Genomic DNA, 23,305 nt, shown 5'->3' with positions numbered 1-23,305 from the left:
AGAGATAAAACAAGAAAGATGGCTGGGCAGATTGTGCCTTCTTGGATTTGCGGAAGGCTTTTGACAAAGTACCACATAAAAAGTTAATAAGAACAATTGAAATAATAGGAGGAATACAAGATAATCTACTGGAATGGATGAAGGATTTCTTAAGTGGGAGAAAAATGAGAGTGGTACTTAGAGAAAAAAAATTGAACTGGGAAGATGAGATAAGTGGCATCCCACAAGGCTCTGTATTGGCTCCTTTAATGTTTGCCATATATATAAATGATATGATAATATGGATGAGGGAGTGAAGTGTTACATGAACTGAACATGTTACATGGCTGACAATGCCAAATTACTCAAGAGAATATGCACAGAAGATTGCAGATCACTACAAGAAGACCTGGACAAAATATGGGAATGGAGTCGGAGGTGTGAAGTGAACTTTAACCCCTTCCATACGGTGCTGCCTACGTAGGCGTCATGAGGAGCAAGTGGATTCGCGACGCTGCCATATCGGCGTCTTGATTATATTTTTTGTAGTCACCCCTGTGTTTTTACATTCTCCCAAATGTGCCCTGAATCCCATTCTCTGTGGTTTTCAAAATTCGCAGGTGAAAGAGAGAACGATCGATATAAGCGGTGACTATATTTTATGATGCGAGTATTATTACAACGCGTTGTACGGCTGGCATTGGCTGCTGCCCGCGAGATTTAAGTCCGGAGTGAAGTGGTTAACATTAAGAAATGAAGTATAATGGAATTTGGAAAAAGCAAAAATAGAATATTGGGCCTATATGAAATTGGTAATGAGGAAGTCATAAAAAGTCGACTCAGAAAGGGACCTGGGAATGATTATCTCAAGTGACTTGACACTGATAAACATGTCAATAAATTAGTTGGAGAGACCCTACCTTATTAAGATCAATGAAAGTGGCCTTTGATGACATGGATGAAGAAATGGTAAAGAAAATAGTGGCTGCACTGATATGACTTAAATTAGAATATGCTGCAACATTATTGAAAAAAAAAAAAAGCGACAAAAATGGCACCTACACTCTCAATTTTGACATACGAACAAAGATTGGAAAAATTATATCTATCAACACTGGAACAAAGAAGAGAAAGAGGTGATTTGTTGACCATTTACAGAATTAAGAAAGGGAAGGAAATTCTTGATAGAAACGACTTATTAAAATGGGACACAAGAGAAACAAGAGGACACAAAAAGAAGCTAAAGAAGGACAATTACATAAGAGATTTGAAAAAGAATAGCTTCCCATATAGAGTGACTGATGTATGGAGCAAACTAAATGGAGAAACAGTGAGTGCCAAAACTATACAAGATTTTAAGAATAAACTGAATTCGGAGAGATACGAAAACGGGTCATTACGAGCATAGCTCTTGTCCCATAAAATACAACTAGGTACAAGTAGGTAAATACACTGAATGAAGAACACACATACATATACCAAGGCTTTTCCCCCTTACAAGGAAAAGGCATAAAATCATTCCCACCCATTCCATCCCTGAATACACTCCACACCCTTCCACCCTCCCTCTTGTCTTAGCACCTCCTGGATGACGGGTCATCCCTGCACCTTGTCCACTGCCATGGGTCAGAAGCAGTGTCGCAAGACATAGCACATCCACAGCAAGGCCGCTTCATTAAATTGGCGACACCCCCCCCCCCTCTCCATCCCCCCATGCATAAAAGGAGAAGACGGGGAGAAATCCCTTCGGGCTGCGTCAAATTTTGCTCACACATACTACTTCACTCCCCATTCCACCTCATGCATCACAACATCATCCATATACAACCATTCTCCATTCACCCGTCTTCTGTCCTCTCCCGTCCTTCCTCAACAGACATTCCCCTCTTCCCCAAAGCCCCCTTCACCCCATCCATCCACCTCATCCTAGGACGTCCCCTCATGTTCACTCCCTCCACATTCTTTCCATGTGTCCAAACCATCCTAATATTCTTTCATCAACCCTATCTCCCAGCTCCTTTTCCACCCCTGTTCTCCTCACCTCCTCATTTCTCACTCTATCTAGCCTAGTAACCCCCATCATACTTCTCAGACACCTCATCTCAAACACATTCAAACTCCTTCTCTCTTCTTCTCTCATGTTCCATGTTTCTGCCCCATACAGTGCTGTTGGCACAATCACTCCTTCATACAGTCTCCTCTTAGCATCCATTCCCAAATGTCTATTCCTCATTACACTCTTCAATCCACCAAGGCATTTACTCGCTTCTCTCAATCTACATTCTACCTCCACCTTCACTCCACCTTTTCCTGCCACATTTGCACCCAAGTATCTAAAACTATCCACTCCAATTGCTCTCCCTTAATGCTCACTTCCATTCTACTGCCACTTTCACCCCTTGTACATCTCATCACCTTACTTTTACCCACATTTATCTTTAGCTTTCTTCTATCACATACTCTCCCAAACTCTGCCACCAACTTCCTCAATCCCTCCTCCGATCCTGCCACAAGCGCAGTGTCGTCCGCAAACAACAGCTGGCTCACCTCCCACTTTTCTCCATTTTCTTTAACCATCTCCAATCCCTGACCCACTACCCTTGCATTTACCTCTCGCACTAGCCCATCCATGTATAAGTTGAACAGCCAGGGCAACATAACGCATCCTTGACCAAGTCCCACCTTTACCTTGAACCACTCACTCTCTCCATTTCCAATCCTGACACAAGCTCTACTACTCTCATAAAAACTCTTGACAGCTCCCACAAGCTTTCCTCCTATCCCGTATATCTGCATAACCTCCCACAGTGCCTTTCTGTCTACCCTATCCTAAGCCTTTTCCAGATCCATAAAAGCCCAAAAAACATCCTTCCCCTTTCCTATAGCTTTCTTACATATCTGTCTTACCACAAAGATCTGATCTACACAACCTCTACCTGTCCTAAATCCACACTGTTCCTCACCAATTACTCCTTCTGTTCCTCTCCTAATCCTCTCAATCAAGATCCTCCCATAAGCCTTCCAGACAAGCTAATCCCTCTGAAACTACTACGTTCACACTTGTCCCCTTTTCCCTTGTAAAGAGGAACTATACAGGCACTCCTCCAGTCCTCCGGCACTCTATCCTCTCTCCAACAAACATTAAATAAGGCATCCATCCAGACCAGGTGCCTTACCTGCTTTCATCTTTTTAACAACTGCCTTCACCTCATCCTTCCTTATTTCTCCTCCATTCTCCTCACTCATCACTCTCATTTTCTTAGCATTTTCCACTGCAGCTATCTTTCCCTCCCTATCCCTAAATGAGGAAAAATACATGGAAAAAAAATGAATATAGAAAGGGAAGATTGATGTATGGAAAAACAAATTTTGATCAAATCAGAATTTTTTTCAAAAAGCAGACTGGGAAAGGATACACAAGGAGGAAACAGCAATAGAAGAGAAATTGAATATCTTGACAAAAATTTATAAAGGAGTGGAAAAGTATGTTCCGGCAAAAACAAGGAAAAGGATATGTGAAGTGTTGGTACAACAAAAGATGTAGGAAGTTAAAAGATAAAAGGGATAAAGCTTGGATAAAATGGAAGAAATACAAAATACCTGAAAAATGGAAAATATATACTAGTTATAGAAATGAATATGTACAAGTGTGTAGAGAAAGAGAAAATATGAAAAGAATGTCATAGAAAAATGTAAAGATCAACCAAAACTATTTTATAGATTTGTATACAATAAACTGAAAAACAAACAAGAATTAGTGAAACTACGACAAGGAGTTGAATACACAGAGGAAATAGAAATGGCAGAAATTATGAACAAGCATTTTAAATCAGTGTTTACAACATAAAGATGTCAAGTGGGAGGAGAAAGTCCCCCCTATGAAAGAGATAGAAGTAACAAGGAAAGAAATAATGAATCACTTGAGTAATCTCAATGTCAGAAAATCAGATGGACCAGATGAAATAGCAAACTGGATTTTGAGAGAATGCAGGAACGAACTAACAAAATATATAACAAACAAAATAAGCAGTTCATTGAAATAAGGAAAAGCTCCAGAAGATTAGAAAAGAGCAAATATAGTACCAATATATAAAAGAGGAAGCAAGGAAAAGACTACTAACTATAGACCGGTCTCTCTTACAAGTACAGTAGCTAAAATTTGTGAAAGAATGATCAAAATTAGATGGGTAGGCACTTGGAAAAAACAATGTACTAAATCCAAGGCAGTTTGGATTTAGACAAGGACGATCATGCGTCATAAACTTGATGTGTTTCTATTCAAGGCTAATAGATGTAATACAAGAAAGAGATGGATGGGCTGATTGTGCATTTCTAGACCAAAAAAAAAAGCTTTTGATAAGGTGCCACATAAGAAAATGCTAAAGAAATTAGAAACTGCAGGAGGAATACAGGGCAAACTGCTGAAGTGGAGGACTTCTTGCATGAAAGAAAAATGAGAGTGGTGATATGAGACAAACATTCTAATTGGGATGAAGTGATTAGTGGGGTTCCACAAGGAACAATTCTGGCCCCAATAATGTTTGCTATATACATCAATGATATGGATAAAGGAACTGAAAGTTATATGAGCTTCTTTGCAGACAATGCAAAATTGTTGAAAAAAGTGAATACTGTAGAAGATTGTAAGTTGCTGCAGAGTGATCTCAATAAAGTATAGGAATGGAGTAGAAAGTGGGAGATGGAATTCAATATTAAGAAGTGTAGCATAATGGAATTTGGAAGAAGCAAAGAAAGAATAGTGGGATCATATAAATTGGGAGAGGAAGAAATTAAAAAAGTAGAAAATGAGAAGGACCTGGGAGTCATTGTTATGAATAATATGTCCCCTGCCCCTGAGAAACATATAAACAAAATTTTTGGAGAAACTTATAATTTAATGAGAACAATCAAAGTGGCATTTACATACCTGGACGAAGAAATGGAGAAGAAAATACTAGTCACTTTGATAAGACCAAGATTGGAATATCCAGTAATGACGTGGTCACCAAGTACAAAAAAATGTACAACAAAACTTGAAAGAATACAAAGAACAATTACAAAATTGGCCCCAACACTCTCAGAACTATTATATGAAGAGAGACTAACAAAACTTGATCTAAAGACATTAGAGCAAAGAAGAGAAGAGACTTGATAACTATTTATAGAATAATGAAAGGCATAGAAACTATTGATAGAGAGGATCTAATAAAATGGGATAGTAGAAATACAAGAGGACATGGTAAGAAAATCAAGAAAGACAGTTAAAGAAGTGATCTGAAAAAGAACAGCTTTCCCCCACAGAGTAATAGACATTTGGAATAAGTTAGATGAGAAAGTGGTGTGTGCAAAAACATTACATGAATTTAAAAACAATCTAGATAAAATGAGATATGAAGACGGGACACCACAAGCATAGCTACCCTTCCCGTAAAATACAACTAGGTAAACACATACACACACTTTCATCGGATGGACGGCGAAGATTGGAGTTCCGAAGAAAAATAAAAATGTACGTGGATCTCAACATCAAGGAAGTACCTTATTGTATTTATAGGGAAGGGGAAAGCTCGTGGTGTAGTGGGAAGGTGAGGAAAAAGGAGAAGGGGAGGGATTACTGAGGGAAAGGGAGGGAAATGAGGAAGAAGGGGACTTGGTCCAGGCAGGCAGACGCCATATAAACAAACATCAATTTAGTGACGATGAAGGGACTAACAAAAATGTAAAGATTAGAAATGTAGATAAGAGCAGCACAATGGAAGGTGAGGATAATAATTTCCAGGGACCAACCTCCCCCGATTAGCAAGACTAGAGGAAAAACTTGAAAAAATGACCGAACATTGGGAGAGTAGGTTCAGTAAAATGGCAGAGATTGTGCAGAGTTGACAAATTGGAAGAATTAGAGAATGTGAACAAAAACCCCAAACTAAAGAAATAGAAGAATTAAAAAGACAATTAAAAGAAGTAAAAGATGAGAATGAGGAATTAAAGAACAAAGAGAACAAAGAGTCCTTAGCAAAAGAAGCACAGGGTTGGAAAAAATCCAAGAGAACAGTAAAGTTGCATTTACTGACATAATTAAACAGTAAATGAAAGAACAAACTGAAGACTCAGTTATTAAAGTGATGAGACAGAAGGAGAATATACTAAGAGACTTAGAAGATAAAAAGAAATGTATAATTATATTAGGAATGGAACAGAAGTATGATCTTAATAGAATCACAAGAATCAAAGAGGAAAAAGAAAAAGTAAGCAGTTTACTAGAATTAGTTCAGGAAGATGAACCTGAAATCATGAAACAAATTGAAGAGATGTATAGACTCGGAAAGTATAGTACAGATAAGACCAAACCAATTAAGATTAAATTCAGGTCACAAACGACAGCAGAGAATATCTTAGCAAAAACAGGGAAACTAGCAGCAAGTGAACAATATAAAAAGGTGTGGATAAAAAGAGAAATGAATAAAGAGGAAAGAGAGGAGGAAAAAATTAAAAGACAAGAAGCTAAGGAAAAAAACGAGAACAGAACAGAGAAAAAGAGAAATTCTATTGGACAGTAGTGAATATGAAAGTAAGGAAATGGGACATACTAGAGAAAAACAAAAGGGAAACAGAAAATACAATGGAAGTAGCAGAAAATTAAAAGTGTCTTACACAAATATAGATGGATTAATAACAGGATTGAATGAGCTGAATGATTATTTGAAGGAAAAAGAACCGGACATAATGGGAATTGTAGAGACAAAATTAAAAGGTCCACTACCACTACCACTACTACAGTGTAGGACATATTGCATATAATTATTGGATTAGAAACAGACAGAGAAAACAAGGGGGTGGAGTTATGTTCCTGACTAAGAAGGATATAAATGTGAGGTGTGTCACATATGGAAAGAATACAGTAGAGATGATTATGATCGAAGTGGAAGACAGAGATAAGAAGAACAGAAAGTTTGTAATAAACTATGTGCCCCCAAAAACAGCCTCGTGGGAGGAGTGAACATAAAAGTATGTTAGAAGACACAAGGATAACATTAAACAAGATAATGGAAGATGGAGAAAGAATAGTTATGATGGGCGACTTTAATTGCAAAGAAGTCTGCTGGGAAGAGATGACAGTAAAGGGTGGAGAAGACTCATGGGGAAATGTTCTACTTGAGATGATTATTGACCATACAATGACACAATGAATACAAGAGAACACTTGGTATAGAAATGAAGAACCATCGAGACTAGACCTAATAATCACATCTGAACCTAAAATTGTGGAAAAGATTGAATATAAGACACCAATAAGTAAAAGTGACCACATATTGATTGAACTGGAACTAAATGAGGAAAAATACATGAAAAGAAATGAACAATATAGAAAAGGAAGAATGTATGAAAAAACAAATTTTGATAAAATAAGAGAATTCTTTCAAAAAGAAAACTGAGAAAGAATATACAAAGAAGAAATAACAGTGGAAGAGAAATGGAATATTTTGACAAAAATTTATAAAAAAAAAAAAAAAAAAAAAAGGAGTGGAAAAGAATGATTAGTAAGCATGGTGTCAAAGGCAAAGGTGGGCAGAGTGAACTTGATGGAATGACCAAAGATGAGATGGATGGATGGGCTAAAAGGGGCTTTGTGTAAGAGAAACATTTCTGTTGGGCACGGAAGGGAAAAGACAGGAGATAAGGATGAGTGGATAATGGCTGTGTATATATCATACTGTGATACAAGGATGGGAGGGGCAGGGGATGAGGGGTAGGGAGTGGTTATGTGTGAATGATATTTTGATGCAACCCAAAGGGATTTCTTTCAGTCTTTTCTTTTTCTGCATGAGGGGAGGTCACTGATTAAGATAAACAGCCTTGTACTGTATCTTGCAGCATTGTTTCTGGCCCAGGGCAGTGAGTGGGATACAGGGATGACTCGTCATCTACAAGGAACTACGATGACAGGCAAGAAAAGCTGGTGGATGGGAGTGGAATGGGCATGTGCCTTTTGACTTTGCTACCTCCCTTATAAGGGGGAAAAAGCCTTTGATATATAGAGATATATGTCTTAGTCCCCCAAAATATATGGTATATACTTACCCGACATTGTGTTTCAGTTGGTGATGCAGGCTAGGCCACAGTATCTGTCAAGAGAATAAATAATATGAACAAAAGGTAAAGGACTGATAGTATTTCATATCACTGTAGGTATATATATATATATATATATATATATATATATATATATATATATATATATATATATATATAAAAATATATATACACACACACAAACACACACACACACACACACCAAAAACACAGGCTTGGTCTGATAGTGATCATTCTAAATTACTGGAAGACATAATGAATGTTCTAAATAAGTTACTGAAAGAGGGTGGTAACACAGTAATTATGGGTGACTTTAATGCAAAGGATATAATCTGCAAAGAAATTATAGTAAAAGGGGGAGAAGAACTTTGGAGCAACATTGTGCTGGATATGACCATCGAATATACCTTAACACAATGGGTTAAGGTAAATACTATAGAAACAATGAGGAACCGTCAAAACTAGACTTAATATTAACTTCTGAACTGGACATCGTAAACAATTTGGAGTATTAGACACCAATTGAGAAGAGTGACCACATACTAATAGTTTCAATTAAAAGAACAAAATTATGTGATAAGGAATGAAAAACATAGAGAAGGAAGGTTAATGTACAACAAAATGGATTTTGTAAAACTTAGAAGAAAAAAATTCAAAACACAAACTGGGATAAATTTTCCAAAGAAAAGTACAAGGAAGGAATTGATAAATATGTACCAAAGACGAAGCAAAAAGAGATTTATATAAAGTGTTGGTAACAAAAGGTGTAGTGAGGCTAAAGATAAAAGAGACAAAGCCAGGAAAAGATGGAAAAATAGACCAAAAAACATAACATATATAAAACTTAGGAACAAATATGTGAATATACACAGGAATGAAAAAAGAAACTATGAAAAAGATAGAGTCAATTGTAAAGATCAACCTAAATTCTTTTACAGATAAGTAAATGATAAATTAACCACTTCACTCCGGGCCAAAATCTCGCGGGCAGCATTAGCTGCCCGACGTACGATGTTGCGTCATAATACTCGCACCATAAAAAATAGTCACCGTTTATATCGATCGTTCTCTCTTTCACCCGTGAATTTTGATAAACATAGAAAATGTGATGAAGCCAGTTTAGAGAGTATGTCAGTTACGCAGGGACAACTACAATAAATATAATCAAGACGCCGATATGGCAGCCTCGCATATCCACTTGCTCCTCATGCTGCCTACATAGGCGGCACCGTATGGAAGAGGTTAAAAGACAAACACGAAATTGTAAAACTGCATGAAGATAAAAAATATATAGATGACATAGAAATGGCTGAAGTTATGATCAGACATTTCAGGACTGTTTTTACAATTGAGAACTCACAAATTTGGAAAGATAGACAAGAAAGATCCCCTAAAATGAAAGAAATAAAGGTAACACAGAAAGAAATAAGAGACCAAATAAAAAACCTAGATGTTAGGAAATCACATGGACCAGATGGAATTGCAAATTGGATACTCAAAGAGTGTATAGATGAACTAATGGACAAATTATACATAATAATAGACTTTTCACTCAAAGAAGGAAAGGTACCATAAGACTGGAAAGATGCAAACTGTACCAATATATAAAGGAGGAAACAAAGAAGATCCTACAAACTTCAGACCAGTATCCCTTACAAGAACATGCAAAAATATGCAAAAAAGTTATCAGAAGCAAATGGATCAAACACTTGGAAGAGAATAAAATACTAAACCCTGAACAATTTGGCTTTAGAAGTGGAAGATCGTGTACCACAAATTTAATATGTTTTTACACACATATAACGGGAGGTAGCCAAAAAGAAAAAGGCATAGAAACCAGTCCCACCCATTCAATTTCCTATATATTCCACTCCCCTCCACCCTCCTTATCTTGGCACCTCCTGGATGACGGGTCATCCCTGCATCCTGTCCACTGCCCTGGGTCAGAAGCAGTGTCACAAGACACAGCACATCTACAGCAAGGCCGCTTCAAAAATTCGGCGACCCCCCCTCTCCGTCCCCTCATGCAGAAAAGGAGACGGGGAGAATATAATATGTTTTTACTCAAGATTAATAGAGACCATACAAGAAAAAGATAACTGGGCAGATTGTGTCTTCTTGGACTTGCAGAAGGCTTTTGACAAAGTACCATATAAAAAGCTAATAAGAAAAATTGAAATAATAGGAAGAATACAAGGTAAGCTACTGGAATGGATGAAAGATGTCTTAAGTAGGAGAAAAATTAACAGGGATGATGTGATAAGTGGCGTCCCACAAGGCTCTGTACTGGCTCCTTTAATGTTTGCCATATATATAAATGATATGGATGAGGGAGTGAAGTGTTACATGAACTTCTTCGCTGACAATGCCAAATTACTCAAGAGAGTAAGCACAGAAGAAGACTGCAGATTGCTACAAGAAGACCTGGACAAAATATGGGAATGGAGTCTGAAGTGTGAAGTGAACTTTAACATTAAGAAATGCAGTATAATGGAATTTGGAAAAAGCAAAAATAGAATATCAGGTCAATATAAAATTGGTACCAAGGAAGTCAAAAAAGTAGACTCAGAAAGGGACCTGGGAGTAATTATCTCCACTGACTTGACACCTGATTAACATGTCAATAAATTATTTGGAGAGTCTTTTAACTTAAGATCAATGAAAGGGGCCTTTGACTACATGGATTAGGAAATGGTATTGAAAATAGTAGTTGCACTGATAAGACCTAAATTGGAGTATGCTATGACATTATGGGCACCTAGTATGTATGTATGTATATATATATATATATATATATATATATATATATATATATATAGAGAGAGAGAGAGAGAGAGAGAGAGAGAGAGAGAGAGAGAGAGAGAGGGAGAGAGAGACAAAAATGGCACCTACACTCTCAATTTGACATACAAACAAAGATTGGATAAATTACATCTATCAAAAGTGGAACAGAGAAGAGAAAGGTGATTTGCTGACCACTTACAGAATTATGAAAGGGATGGAAGTTCTTGATAAAGACGACTTATTAAAATGGGACAGAAGAGAAACAAGAGGACACGAGAAGAAGCTAAAGAAGGGCAGTTACAGAAGAGATTTGAAAAAGAATAGCTTCCCACATAGACTGATGTCTGGAACAAACTAAATGGGGAAACAGTGAGTGCCAAAACTATACAAGATTTTAAGAACAAACTGGATGCGGAAAGATACGAAAACAGGTTACTACAAGCATAGCTCTTGTCCTGTAAAATACAACTAGTTAAATACACACACAAGCAGTGGTTAAAGCAAGACGTATCAAAAACAAGTTCTGAACCACTAACTAGCTCTTCGCCGATGGATGAATTTGGCACCAATCCTACCATGTTGTATACAAAAACAAGAGGGGAGATATAATTCAAGTGGCCAACAATGTAACCGTCTTTGTATCTTTATTTTTTTCACGATCAATTACTAAAAAATGGAAGGAAAAAATGAAGATAAAAGGGACAAGGAACCAACAAAAAGATGCCTAAACATAAGTAGAGTCAAGTCACCACTCGGGGTTATCCTGAAAAGGATATGCCTGAATGAATCACCGAAGACATACCAAAGGTTTGAAAGATATATATTTTCTGGATTTGATAGGGATAATACTAGTATGTATAGAGGGATGGATATGGAAAGAGAACCCAGGTTTAAAAATATAATAAATAGGGAAATCAATGACTTGTTAGATGAAATAACCGAACTTAAAAGTGAATGCAAAATTATATACAAAGAAGTAGCCCTATTAAGAAAGGCCAATGAAGAAAATAACAGGGAAATAGATGAGTTGAAAATGGAACTAAATAGGATAAAGGGAGAAAATGAAAGATTGAAAAATGAAGATATGAATAGGAATGAGGCATTAAAGAAAGAGATGAAGGATCAAATGCAGGCAGTGACTGAGAAAGTGGAAGAAAAGATCAAAGAAAATGACTTGCAAAAAATAAACAGTGGAGCAGCAGGTCAAGGAGAATGCTAAGCAAATTGTAATCCAAGTGATTAGAGAAAGGTAATTTGGTCAGGGACACAGTGTACAAAAAAAAAGATGCAATGTCATCTATGGTATTAAAGAGAAGCATAATGTTCCTAGATATCAGAAAGAAAGGAAAAAGTGATTGCTAAAAAATTCTGAAAGATTCAAGGGGAGGGACAAAGTATAAAGAAATTGAAGAGACATATAGAATAGGTAGATACTCAAAAGAAAAACAATATAGGCCACTAAAAGTAAAACTTAGGTCACAAATGATTGCAGAGGAGGTACTATCTAGAACAAAACTAGCAAACAGTGAACAACACAAAAATGTATGGTTAAAAAGAGAAATGAGCAATGAAGAAAAAGAAAAAGAAAAGGAACTTAGAAATTTATAATTTAAATTTATAATTTATTTTATATTATTTGTTTTTGTTTTATCATTTGTCTGTTTGATTTTCATTTATTATTGTCAATCTATTATTATTTACTATTTACCTGTTTGTTTATTATTTAACTATACCTATGCATTTATTTATGTATTGTATTTGTTACTTACATTATTATAGTTTTTATTTATTTTATTATGATTTTTTTTCGCATCCAACCTAGATATGGACCAGGAGGTCTCCTGTCGGCATGCTCCGCCTTTGTAATCCTTTGAAATGAAGCAAATGAAAAAATGAAAAAAGAACTGACACTGAACAGATTTTTTTTTTTTTTTTTTTTTTTTAGAATGGTGGACCTAAGGCTGAGAAATTAGTATATCAAGAAAAAGGAAACAAAGCAGACAGAAAAAGACAAGAAAGGAAAAAAATTAAAGTTAGCCTATACCAACATAGATGGAATGATTTCTGGACTGAATGTGGGAAATATTTCAAAATACGCTCACTAAGATGATTCAAACTTACATTCCTTTTAAGGACAGACGTCCACCAAATCAGGCTCGCCCAAAGTGGCTCGACAAAGAAACTGAAAAAAGTATTGCTAAAAAGAGACAGGCTTATAAGAAATATAAGTGCTCGGGTGCATCTAATGACTATGAAAGTTATGTATCAATACAGAGAGATTTAAAAACGACAATAAGAAAAAGAAAACGACAATACGAAATGAACATCGCTGATAAATCCAAATAGAATCCCAAAGAATTCTATAGTTACATTAGAGATAAAAAGGTTGTTAGGAATCACATTGGTCCACTATTATCTGCTGACGGTCAACTTGAATATTCAAATGAAGGAATGTGTAATATCTTAAACAATTATTTATGCTCGGTATTCGTAAACGAAACACCTCAAAGTGAATTCCAAACTGAAACCTGTGAAAAGTCTGTGGTAAACTTACTCACTACGGTAAATATAACAAAAGAAAAAATTAAAAGGTGTATAGACAAACTCAAAGTTAATAAAACACCAGGGCCTGACGGTTGGCATCCAAGAATCTTAAAGGAAATGAAAAATGAGATTGTTGTTCCATTCGAAATTATTTTCAAGAAATCCATCATATCCGGAGATGTCCCAAGAGAATGGAAGCTAGCTAACGTTACTCCCATATTCAAAAAAGGTGACAAAAAGAAACCAAATAACTATAGGCCTATAAGTTTGACTTCGATCGTAGGAAAAATAATGGAAACTATCATCAGAGATGCTATCGAATATCATTTAGAAAGTAACCGTTTGATAAATGATAGCCAGCATGGTTTCAGACGGAAACGTTCTTGCGTGACTAACTTACTCGAATTCTACAACACAGTTATCTCCAATTATGACAAAAGAAACAATATAGATTTAATATATCTAGACTTTGCAAAAGCTTTTGATACCGTCCCACACGAAAGACTACTTACTAAATTAGCTTTGCATGGAATAAGTGGTAGCCTATTAGGTTGGACTAGTAATTGGTTGAAAGGTCGAAAACAGAGAGTTGTTTTAAATGGAAAAACTTCTGGATGGAAAAGTGTTGCAAGTGGAGTTCCTCAGGGTTCCGTTCTTGGGCCACTTCTATTCATAGTATATATAAATGATATAGACCATGTACTAATATCTACTGTTTCCAAATTTGCTGATGATACAAAACTGTGCGGAGTGGCAAATGATCACTCAAACCAATTAGATATTCAAGAAGATTTAGATCAATTACAGCAATGGTCTGAAAAGTGGCTAATGAAATTTAACACAAGTAAATGCAAGGTAATGCACATAGGTAAAAATAACAGTAAGTACAATTACAAGTTATTTGGAAATTCGTTAACAAAAGTGGATAGTGAAAAAGATCTCGGCGTAATTATCAGTAACGACCTCAAATCATCCAAGCAGTGTATTTCAGCCTCTGAGAAAGCAAATAAGATTCTGGGATTGATTGCGCGATCTTTTGATTTCAAAAGTCCATCACTCATTAACAAGCTATATAAATCGTTAGTTCGTCCACATTTGGAATATGCTGTTTCCGTATGGTCACCGAATCTCATTAAAGACATTGACAGACTGGAAAAAGTACAACGGCGAGCCACAAAACTGATTCCAAATATAAAAAATAAATCATACGAAAATCGACTTAAGCACATGAATCTGTTTTCCCTAAAAAAAGCGTAGACTCAGAGGTGACTTGATACAGGTCTTTAAGATTTTAAAGGGAATTGACAACATCAAAAGTGACCAAATTTTCACATTGAATGAGAATCAGACAAGAAACAATGGTCTCAAACTGTCCGGAAATAGATTCAATTTGGAAGTAGGTAGAAACAACTTTGCCAACCGTGTAGTTAATGAATGGAATAAACTTCCTGCACAGGTAGTGCAATGTAGTTCAGTTCAAAGCTTTAAGAATCATTTAGATAAATACCTAAGTAAGATGCTGTAATGATTATAATTTATGTTATATTATTTGTTTTTGTTTTGTTATAATTTGTCTGTCTGATTTTCATTTATTATTAGTTATATGTCAATTTATAATAATTTACTATTTACCTGTTTGTTTGTTATTCAACTATACCTATGCATTTATTTATGTATTTTATTTGTTATTTTTACATTATTATAGTTTTAATTTATTATTAATATGATATATATATATGTATATGTATATATATATGTATATATATATATATATATATATATGTATATATATATATATATATGTATATATATATATATATATATATGTTTTTTTTTTGTTTTTTTTTTTTTTTGCATCCGACCTAGATATGGATCAAAAGGTCTCCTGTCGGCATGCTCCGCCTTTGCAATCCTTTGTAATGTGCCCCCCAAAACACAGCCCTGGACAGAAAGCAATCATTCCAAACTGTTGGAAGATAAAAAATATGAACTAAAATACTGAAGGAAAGAGGAAACATAGTAATTATGGGTGATCTTAATTCAAAAGAAATATGTTGGGAAGAAATGACAGTAAAGGGTGGAGAAGACATCTGAGGCAACATACTACTCAATATGACCACTGAATACACAATAACTCAGTGGATAAAGGAAATTACCAGATACAGAAACAAAGAGGAACCATTGAGACCGGATTTAATACTTATGTCAGAATCTGAAATTGCAGACGGAATAGATTACAAAACACCAATAGGAAAGAGTGACCATGTACTAATAGAATTTGAACTAAAAGAGCAAATGGACTTAAGAAGAATCGAGAAACATAGAATAGGAAGACCAATGTATAACAAAACAAATTTTGAGAAACTTAAAAAATTCTTTCATAATGTAAACTGGGAAAAATTCCTGCAGGAAGAAACAAAGATGGAAGAGAAATGGAATATAATAAAAGAAATCTATAATGAGGGAGTAAACAAATATGTACCACAACAAAAGCACGAGAGAGTATACATAAAGAACTGGTACAACAAAAATGTAGTGAAGCTAAGGATAAGAGAGACAAAAAAACTAGCAAATGGCAAATGTACATCAAACTAAGAAACAATTATGTAAAAATACACAGAAAAAAAAGAGAAATTATGAAAAAGAAATAATAGAAAAATGCAAGGAACAACAGAAACTATTTTACAGATATATGAATGGTAAACTAAAAAACAAAGAAGAAATAGAAAAACTGCACCAAGGAAGTCATGAATATACAGAAGAACAAGAAATGACAGAAATTATGAGCAATCATTTCAAATCAGTATTCACAATTGAGAAATCACCTAACTGTGAGGGAATAGAGACAGAAATCCCCCCAATGAAGGAAATAACTGTAACAAAGAAGGAAATTAGCGACCAAATAAAAAACCTTGATGTCAGAAAATCACATGGTCCAGATGGAATTGCAAATTGGATACTGAAAGAATGCATAGGAGTTAACAGATAAAATATACAATATAATCAAACACTTGCTCAAAGAAGGAAAGGTACCACAAGACTGGAAAAATGCAAATATTGTACCAATATATAAAGGAGGAAACAAGGAAAATCCAACTAACTACAGACCAGTCTCCCTAACAAGCACAGTAGCAAAAATATGTGAAAAAGTTTTCAAAAGTAGATGGGTTAAACATCTGGAAGAAAATAATATACTAAAACCAAATCAATTTAGATTTAGACAAGGAAGATCAAGTACAACAAACCTGATCTGCTTCTATTCAAGACTAATAGAAATAATACAAGAGAGGGATGGATGGGTAGACTGTGCCTTTCTAGACCTACAAAAAGCATTTGATAAGGTACCACACAAGGAAAAGGGGACAAGTGTGAATGTAGTAGTTTCAGAAGGATTAGCTTGTTAAGTGTAGTTGGGAAGGCTTATGGGAGGATCTTGATTGAGAGGATTAGGAGAGGAACAGAGGGAGTAATTGGTGAGGAACAGTGTGGATTTAGGGCAGGTAGAGGTTGTGTAGATCAGATCTTTGTGGTAAGACAGATATGTGAGAAAGCTATAGGAAAGGGGAAGGATGTTTTTTGGGCTTTTATGGATCTGGAAAAGGCTTAGGATAGGGTAGACAGAAAGGCACTGTGGGAGGTTATGCAGATATATGGGATAGGAGGAAAGCTTCTGGGAGCTGTCAAGAGTTTTTATGAGAGTAGTAGAGCTTGTGTCAGGATTAGAAATGGAGAGAGTGAGTGGTTCGAGGTAAACGTGGGACTTCGTCAAGGATGCGTTATGTTGCCCTGGCTGTTCAACTTATACATGGATGGGGTGATGCGAGAGGTGAATGCAAGGGTAGTGGGTCAGGGATTGGAGATGGTTAAAGAAAATGGAGAAAAGTGGGAGGTGAGCCAACTGTTGTTTGCAGACAACACTGCACTTTTGGCAGGATCAGAGGAGGGATTGAGGAAGTTGGTGACAGAGTTTGGGAGAGTATGTGATAGAAGAAAGCTAAAGATAAATGTGGGTAAAAGTAAGGTGATGAGATGTACAAGGGGTGAAAGTGGCAGTAGAATGGAAGTGAGCATTAAGGGAGAGTGACTGGAGGAAGTGGATAGTTTTAGATACTTGGGTGCAAATGTGGCAGGAAAAGGTGGAGGTAGAATGTAGATTGAGAGAAGCGAGTAAATGCCTTGGTGGATTGAAGAGTGTAATGAGGAATAGACATTTGGGAATGGATGCTAAATGGAGACTGTATGAAGGAGTGATTGTGCCAATAGCACTGTATGGGGCAGAAACATGGAACATAAGAGAAGAAGAGAGAAGGAGTCTGAATGTGTTTGAGATGAGGTGTCTGAGAAGTATGAAGGGTGTTACTAGGCTAGATAGTGTGAGCAATGAGGAGGTGAGGAGGAGAACAGGGGTGGAAAAGGAACTGGGAGATAGGGTTGATGAAAGAGTATTAGGATGGTTTGGACACATGGAAAGAATGAGTGAAAAGAGACTAGTAAAAGAGGTATGGAAGGCAGATGTGGAGGGAGTGAACATGAGGGGACGTCCTAGGATGAGGTGGATGGATGGGGTGAAGGGGGCTTTGGGAAAGAGGGGAATGTCTGTTGAGGAAGGATGGGAGAGGACAGAAGACGGGTGAATGGAGAATGGTTGTATATGGATGATGTTGTGATTGCATGAGGTGGAATGGGGGGTGAGGTAGTATGTGTGAGCAGAATTTGATGCAGCCCAAAGGGATTTCTCCCCGTCTTCTCCTTTTATGCAATGGGGGGACGGAGAGGGGGGGTCGCCAATTTAATGAAGCGGCCTTGCTGTGGATGTGCTGTGTCTTGTGACACTGCTTCTGACCCAGGGCAGTGGACAAGGTGCAGGGATGACCCGTCATTCAGGAGGTGCTCAGATAAGAGGGAGGGTGGAGGGGTGTGGAGTGTATTCAGGGATGGAATGGGTGGAAATGATTTTATGCCTTTCCCTTTTTGGCTACCTCCCTTGTAAGGGGGAAAAAGCCTTGGTATATGTACAACCACTCCTCGTTTAACGACGACAATTGGGACCAGTGCGCCGTCGTTAACCGAATTGGTCGTTAAGCGAGTGTATACATATACGTACATGTACTGTATGTACAATGTCCAGCAATACATGTATCTTTATTTTTGTGTATCTTTCCTCTTTTATACAGTACATTAAAGCTTTATCTACTGTTTATTTACTGTGGTTATGTTCCCAAAATTACTGTATATGACCAAATCCGCGTATGCTGACATTCCATATTGAATACCGGGGTATTTTTTTAGTTTCGACCATGGGTGCAATATAGCAATAGAAAATTAATTATTAATTTTGTAAATTAAAATGTATCGACGTAATATGCAATTTTGTGGGCGGAAATGAAAGTAAAAAATACCATGCTACAAGAAAATATGCTAATGAACGAAGTCGGTAGCATAGGATCGGGACGCCATCTTGTCATCTGCCAACGTCTCTCACGACGACGACGAGGACGAGCCGGATGACATTTAATTTGCAGGTAATGATTCATCAAACACAGGTTAGGTTAGTTTAGTTTAGGTTAGGCGAATTTATCAACCTTTCATTTCCTCGACATCGGCATCTATCATAACAAACATGGTGTACCATTCGTCCGACATGACTTCATTACTTACGAAATGTTTTAGCACCTTTTTTTTATTTCCGCTCACAAAATTGCATATTACGTCGATACATTATAATTTACAAAATTAATAATTAATTTTCTATTGCTATATTGCGCCCTTGGTCGAAACTAAATATTTACCACTACCGGTATATATTGTACCACAGGTAGTTTTTCCAGCTTGCAGGATGGTAATGTAGACCTAAGCTTCAGAACACTTTACCTCACAGCTAATATCCACCGTACAAGTTCATTTATAACATCATACAAATTTGCCTCAGCCAACTTAATTATCGTACACGACGTCGTAACTTCGGGAGATTTAAGTTAAACGAATATTGGTCTGTCATAAAGCCCGTCGTTACTCCGAGTTGTCGTTAACCGAGTAGGTCGTTAAACGAGGAGTACCTGTATGTATATATATATATATATATTACACACAGGAACCCACAGTCGGAGAGAATAAACTTCGAATACAGAAAAATCCTATATTTCGGCTATCAACTGTAGCCCTCTTCAGGAAAGTACATAAGATAGAGAACAGAGGGGACTTATAAACTACAGTAAGAAGAGATGTGGACAGTTGACCTCACTCAGGCGCGGGGCAAACTGGGGTGGCGGGGGAGGGAGGAGGTGAGGAGAGGGGAGGATGTAGTGTCCACACCAACTTGGCAACTGCTGCGCGTTTATTCTTTCTCCGACTGTGGGTTCCTGTGTGTAATTTACAAATGTGCTACTACATTTCTGTTTAGATATATATATATATGTATATATATATATATATATATATATATATATATATATATATATATATACACATATATATATATCCATATATATAAATATATGTATATATATATACATATATATGCATATATATACATATATATATATATACATATGTATATACATATATATATATATATATATATATATATATATACATATATATATATATTTACATATATAAACATACATATATATATATACATACATACATATACCAAGGCTTTTTCCCCCTTACAAGGGGGGTAGCCAAAAAGAAAAAGGCATAAAATCATTCCCACCCATTCCATCCCTGAATACACTCCACACCCCTCCACCCTCCCTCTTATCTTAGCACCTTCTGAATGACGGGTCATCCCTGCACCTTGTCCACTGCCCTGGGTCAGAAGCAGTGTCGCAAGACACAGCACATCCACAGCAAGGCCGCTTCATTAAATCGGCGACCCCCCCCTCTCCGTCCCCCCATTGCATAAAATGAGAGGACGGGGAGAAATCCCTTCCGGCTGCGTCAAATTTTGCTCACACATACCTCACCCCCCATACACCCGCCCATTCCACCTCATGCATCACAACATCATCCATATACAACCATTCTCCATTCACCCCTGTCTTCTGTCCTCTCCCGTCCTTCCTCAACAGACATTCCCCTCTTCCCCAAAGCCCCCTTCACCCCATCCATCCACCTCATCCTAGGATGTCCCCTCATGTTCACTCCCTCCACATCTGCCTTCCACACCTCTTTTACTAGTCTTTCTTCACTCATACTTTCCATGTGTCCAAACCATCCTAATATTCTTTCATCAACCCTATCTCCCAGCTCCTTTTCCACCCCTGTTCTCCTCCTCACCTCCTCATTTCTCACTCTATCTAGCCTAGTAACCCCCATCATACATATATATATATATATATATATATATATATATATATATATATATATATATATATATATATATATATACACACACACACACACACACACATATATATATATATATGTCACACTGATAAGACCAAGATTGGAGTATGCTGTGACACTATGGACACCCTGCACAATAAAGAATAAAAAGATATTAGAAAGAATCAAAAGAGCAACAACGATGATGGCCCCAACACTTTCAAAATTGACATACAAAGATTGTCTAAACTGGAACTACCAACATTGGAACAAAGAAAAGAAAGATCTATTGGCCATTTACAGAATCATGAAAGTCATTGATAGAGAAGACTTATTAAAGTGAGATAAAAGAAAAACAAGAGGATATGAAAAACTCAAAACAAGTTATAGAAGAGATCTGGAGGAGGAGGAGGAGGAGGAGGAGGAGGAGGAGAAGAAATCCACACAGAGTGGTGGGTGTCTGGAACAATAGTGTGTGCAAAAACCATACAAGAATTTGAGAACAAACTAGATACTGAGAGATACAAAGATGGGCCACTACAAGCATAGCTCCCCTTCCCATATAATACACACAATATCAAAATACTTTAATCCACCTTTGTTATAAAAAATTTACCTTTAAATCTTGAAGCATCAATCTTTTTGCCACATTTTAAGATATATGTTTATTCTGGTTCTCTCCAGAGGGATTTTTTCTGCTATAGGAAATACCTCAGTCATATAGTTACAACTTATCTCAACCTTTCACTACATTTTTTTTTACTTACCTTTATTCAGGCTGCTACTGGGTACTCTTACTTGGCTAAAGGAAACCATTTCAAGAATTAAGGAAAGTGGGTAAACATCACTCAAACAAGTCACAGTAGGCACAAAGAGTTTTAGAAATGGAGTCTCAAATATGATTAGTGCTATTCAACTTCACCTCAAAATTGAACATGTACACATTTCAAACCCACCTATCCCTCAAATCACATTACACAGCCCACAGTACACAAAACAACACCAGCTGTATTCTACTGAAGTATCAACAACCTTCACACTACCCCCAACACTTACATACAAAAATACACAAATGAAAATAAACTCCTTAAGCTATGTCCACACAGTCAAGTACCATCTGTTGTGCATGAGGGGTTTACCATCTACAAGCATCTTTAGTGGGCAAACCATCAAAGTGTCCATTCCCAGCACTTTTAGAGGGCAGTGGGCAGAAGTCTGAAGCCACTCCCCAACACACAAGGAAAGGTGTGGCCAGACCCACTCAGTACTGAATTTGTAGGATATGATGTCCATACCAAGTACATACAGTACTGGTTTCGGCAAGACACAGTAACATTAATTGACCTGTATAGCAGGTAAGGCACCTGGTCTGGATGGATGCCATGCAGAATGTCTAAAAAAAGGAGGTACAGTGATGGTCGACTGGCTGGTGAGGTTATTTAATGTTTGCTGGAGAGAGGGTAGAGTGCCGGAGGACTGGAGGAGTGCCTGTATAGTTCCTCTTTACAAGGGAAAAGGGGACAAGTGTGAATGTAGTAGTTTCAGAAGGATTAGCTTGTTAAGTGTAGTTGGGAAGGCTTATGGGAGGATCTTGATTGAGAGGATTAGGAGAGGAACAGAGGGAGTAATTGGTGAGGAACAGTGTGGATTTAGGACGGGTAGAGGTTGTGTAGATCAGATCTTTGTGGTAAGACAGATATGTGAGAAAGCTATAGGAAAGGGGAAGGATGTTTTCTGGGCTTTTATGGATCTGGAAAAGGCTTATGATAGGGTAGACAGAAAGGCACTGTGGGAGGTTATGCAGATATATGGGATAGGAGGAAAGCTTCTGGTAGCTGTCAAGAGTTTTTATGAGAGTAGTAGAGCTTGTGTCAGGATTAGAAAAGGAGAGAGTGAGTGGTTCGAGGTAAACGTGGGACTTCGTCAAGGATGCGTTATGTTGCCCTGGCTGTTCAACTTATACATGGATGGGGTAGTGCAAGAGTAGTGGGTCAGGGATTGGAGATGATTAAAGATGATTTAAGAAAATGGAGAAAAGTGGGAGGTGAGCCAGCTGTTGTTTGCGGACAAAACTGCGCTTGTGGCAGGATCAGAGGAGGGACTGAGGAAGTTGGTGACAGAGTTTGGGAGAGTATGTGATAGATGAAAGCTAAAGATAAATGTGGGTAAAAGTAAGGTGATGAGATGTACAAGGGGTGAAAGTGGCAGTAGAATGGAAGTGAGCATTAAGGGAGAGCGACTGGAGGAAGTGGATAGTTTTAGATACTTGGGTGCAAAAGTGGCAGGAAAAGGTGGAGTGAAGGTGGAGGTAGAATGTAGATTGAGAGAAGCGAGTAAATGTCTTGGTGGATTGAAGAGTGTAATGAGGAATAGACATTTGGGAATGGATGCTAAGAGGAGACTGTATGAAGGAGTGATTGTGCCAACAGCACTGTATGGGGGAGAAACATGGAACATAAGAGAGGAAGAGAGGAGGAGTTTGAATGTGTTTGAGATGAGGTGTCTGAGAAGTATGATGGGGGTTACTAGGCTAGATAGAGTGAGAAATGAGGAGGTGAGGAGGAGAATGGGGGTGGAA

The 23,305-nt window shown here is 37.2% G+C and overlaps 1 protein-coding gene across 10 annotated transcripts in view; it reads right to left on the bottom strand.

The window, feature by feature from the left end:
* lic (dual specificity mitogen-activated protein kinase kinase lic) overlaps positions 1-23,305 on the bottom strand; it is a 109,779-nt gene that overhangs the window by 54,999 nt on the left and 31,475 nt on the right. For all 10 annotated transcript variants that reach the window (XM_076209336.1, XM_076209335.1, XM_076209342.1 and 7 more), the window contains one exon: positions 8,059-8,102. In XM_076209336.1, coding sequence (XP_076065451.1) covers positions 8,059-8,065 — 7 coding nt within the window. In that variant the 5' untranslated portion in view covers positions 8,066-8,102. The remainder of the gene's footprint in view (positions 1-8,058; positions 8,103-23,305) is intronic.

Source organism: Oratosquilla oratoria, chromosome 26 (genome assembly GCF_046742065.1).
Source record: "Oratosquilla oratoria isolate Oo_2021 chromosome 26, ASM4674206v1, whole genome shotgun sequence".
NCBI lineage: Eukaryota > Metazoa > Arthropoda > Malacostraca > Stomatopoda > Squillidae > Oratosquilla > Oratosquilla oratoria.
Note: the sequence above shows the minus strand (reverse complement) of the source record. Positions and strands in the feature narration are given on the sequence as shown.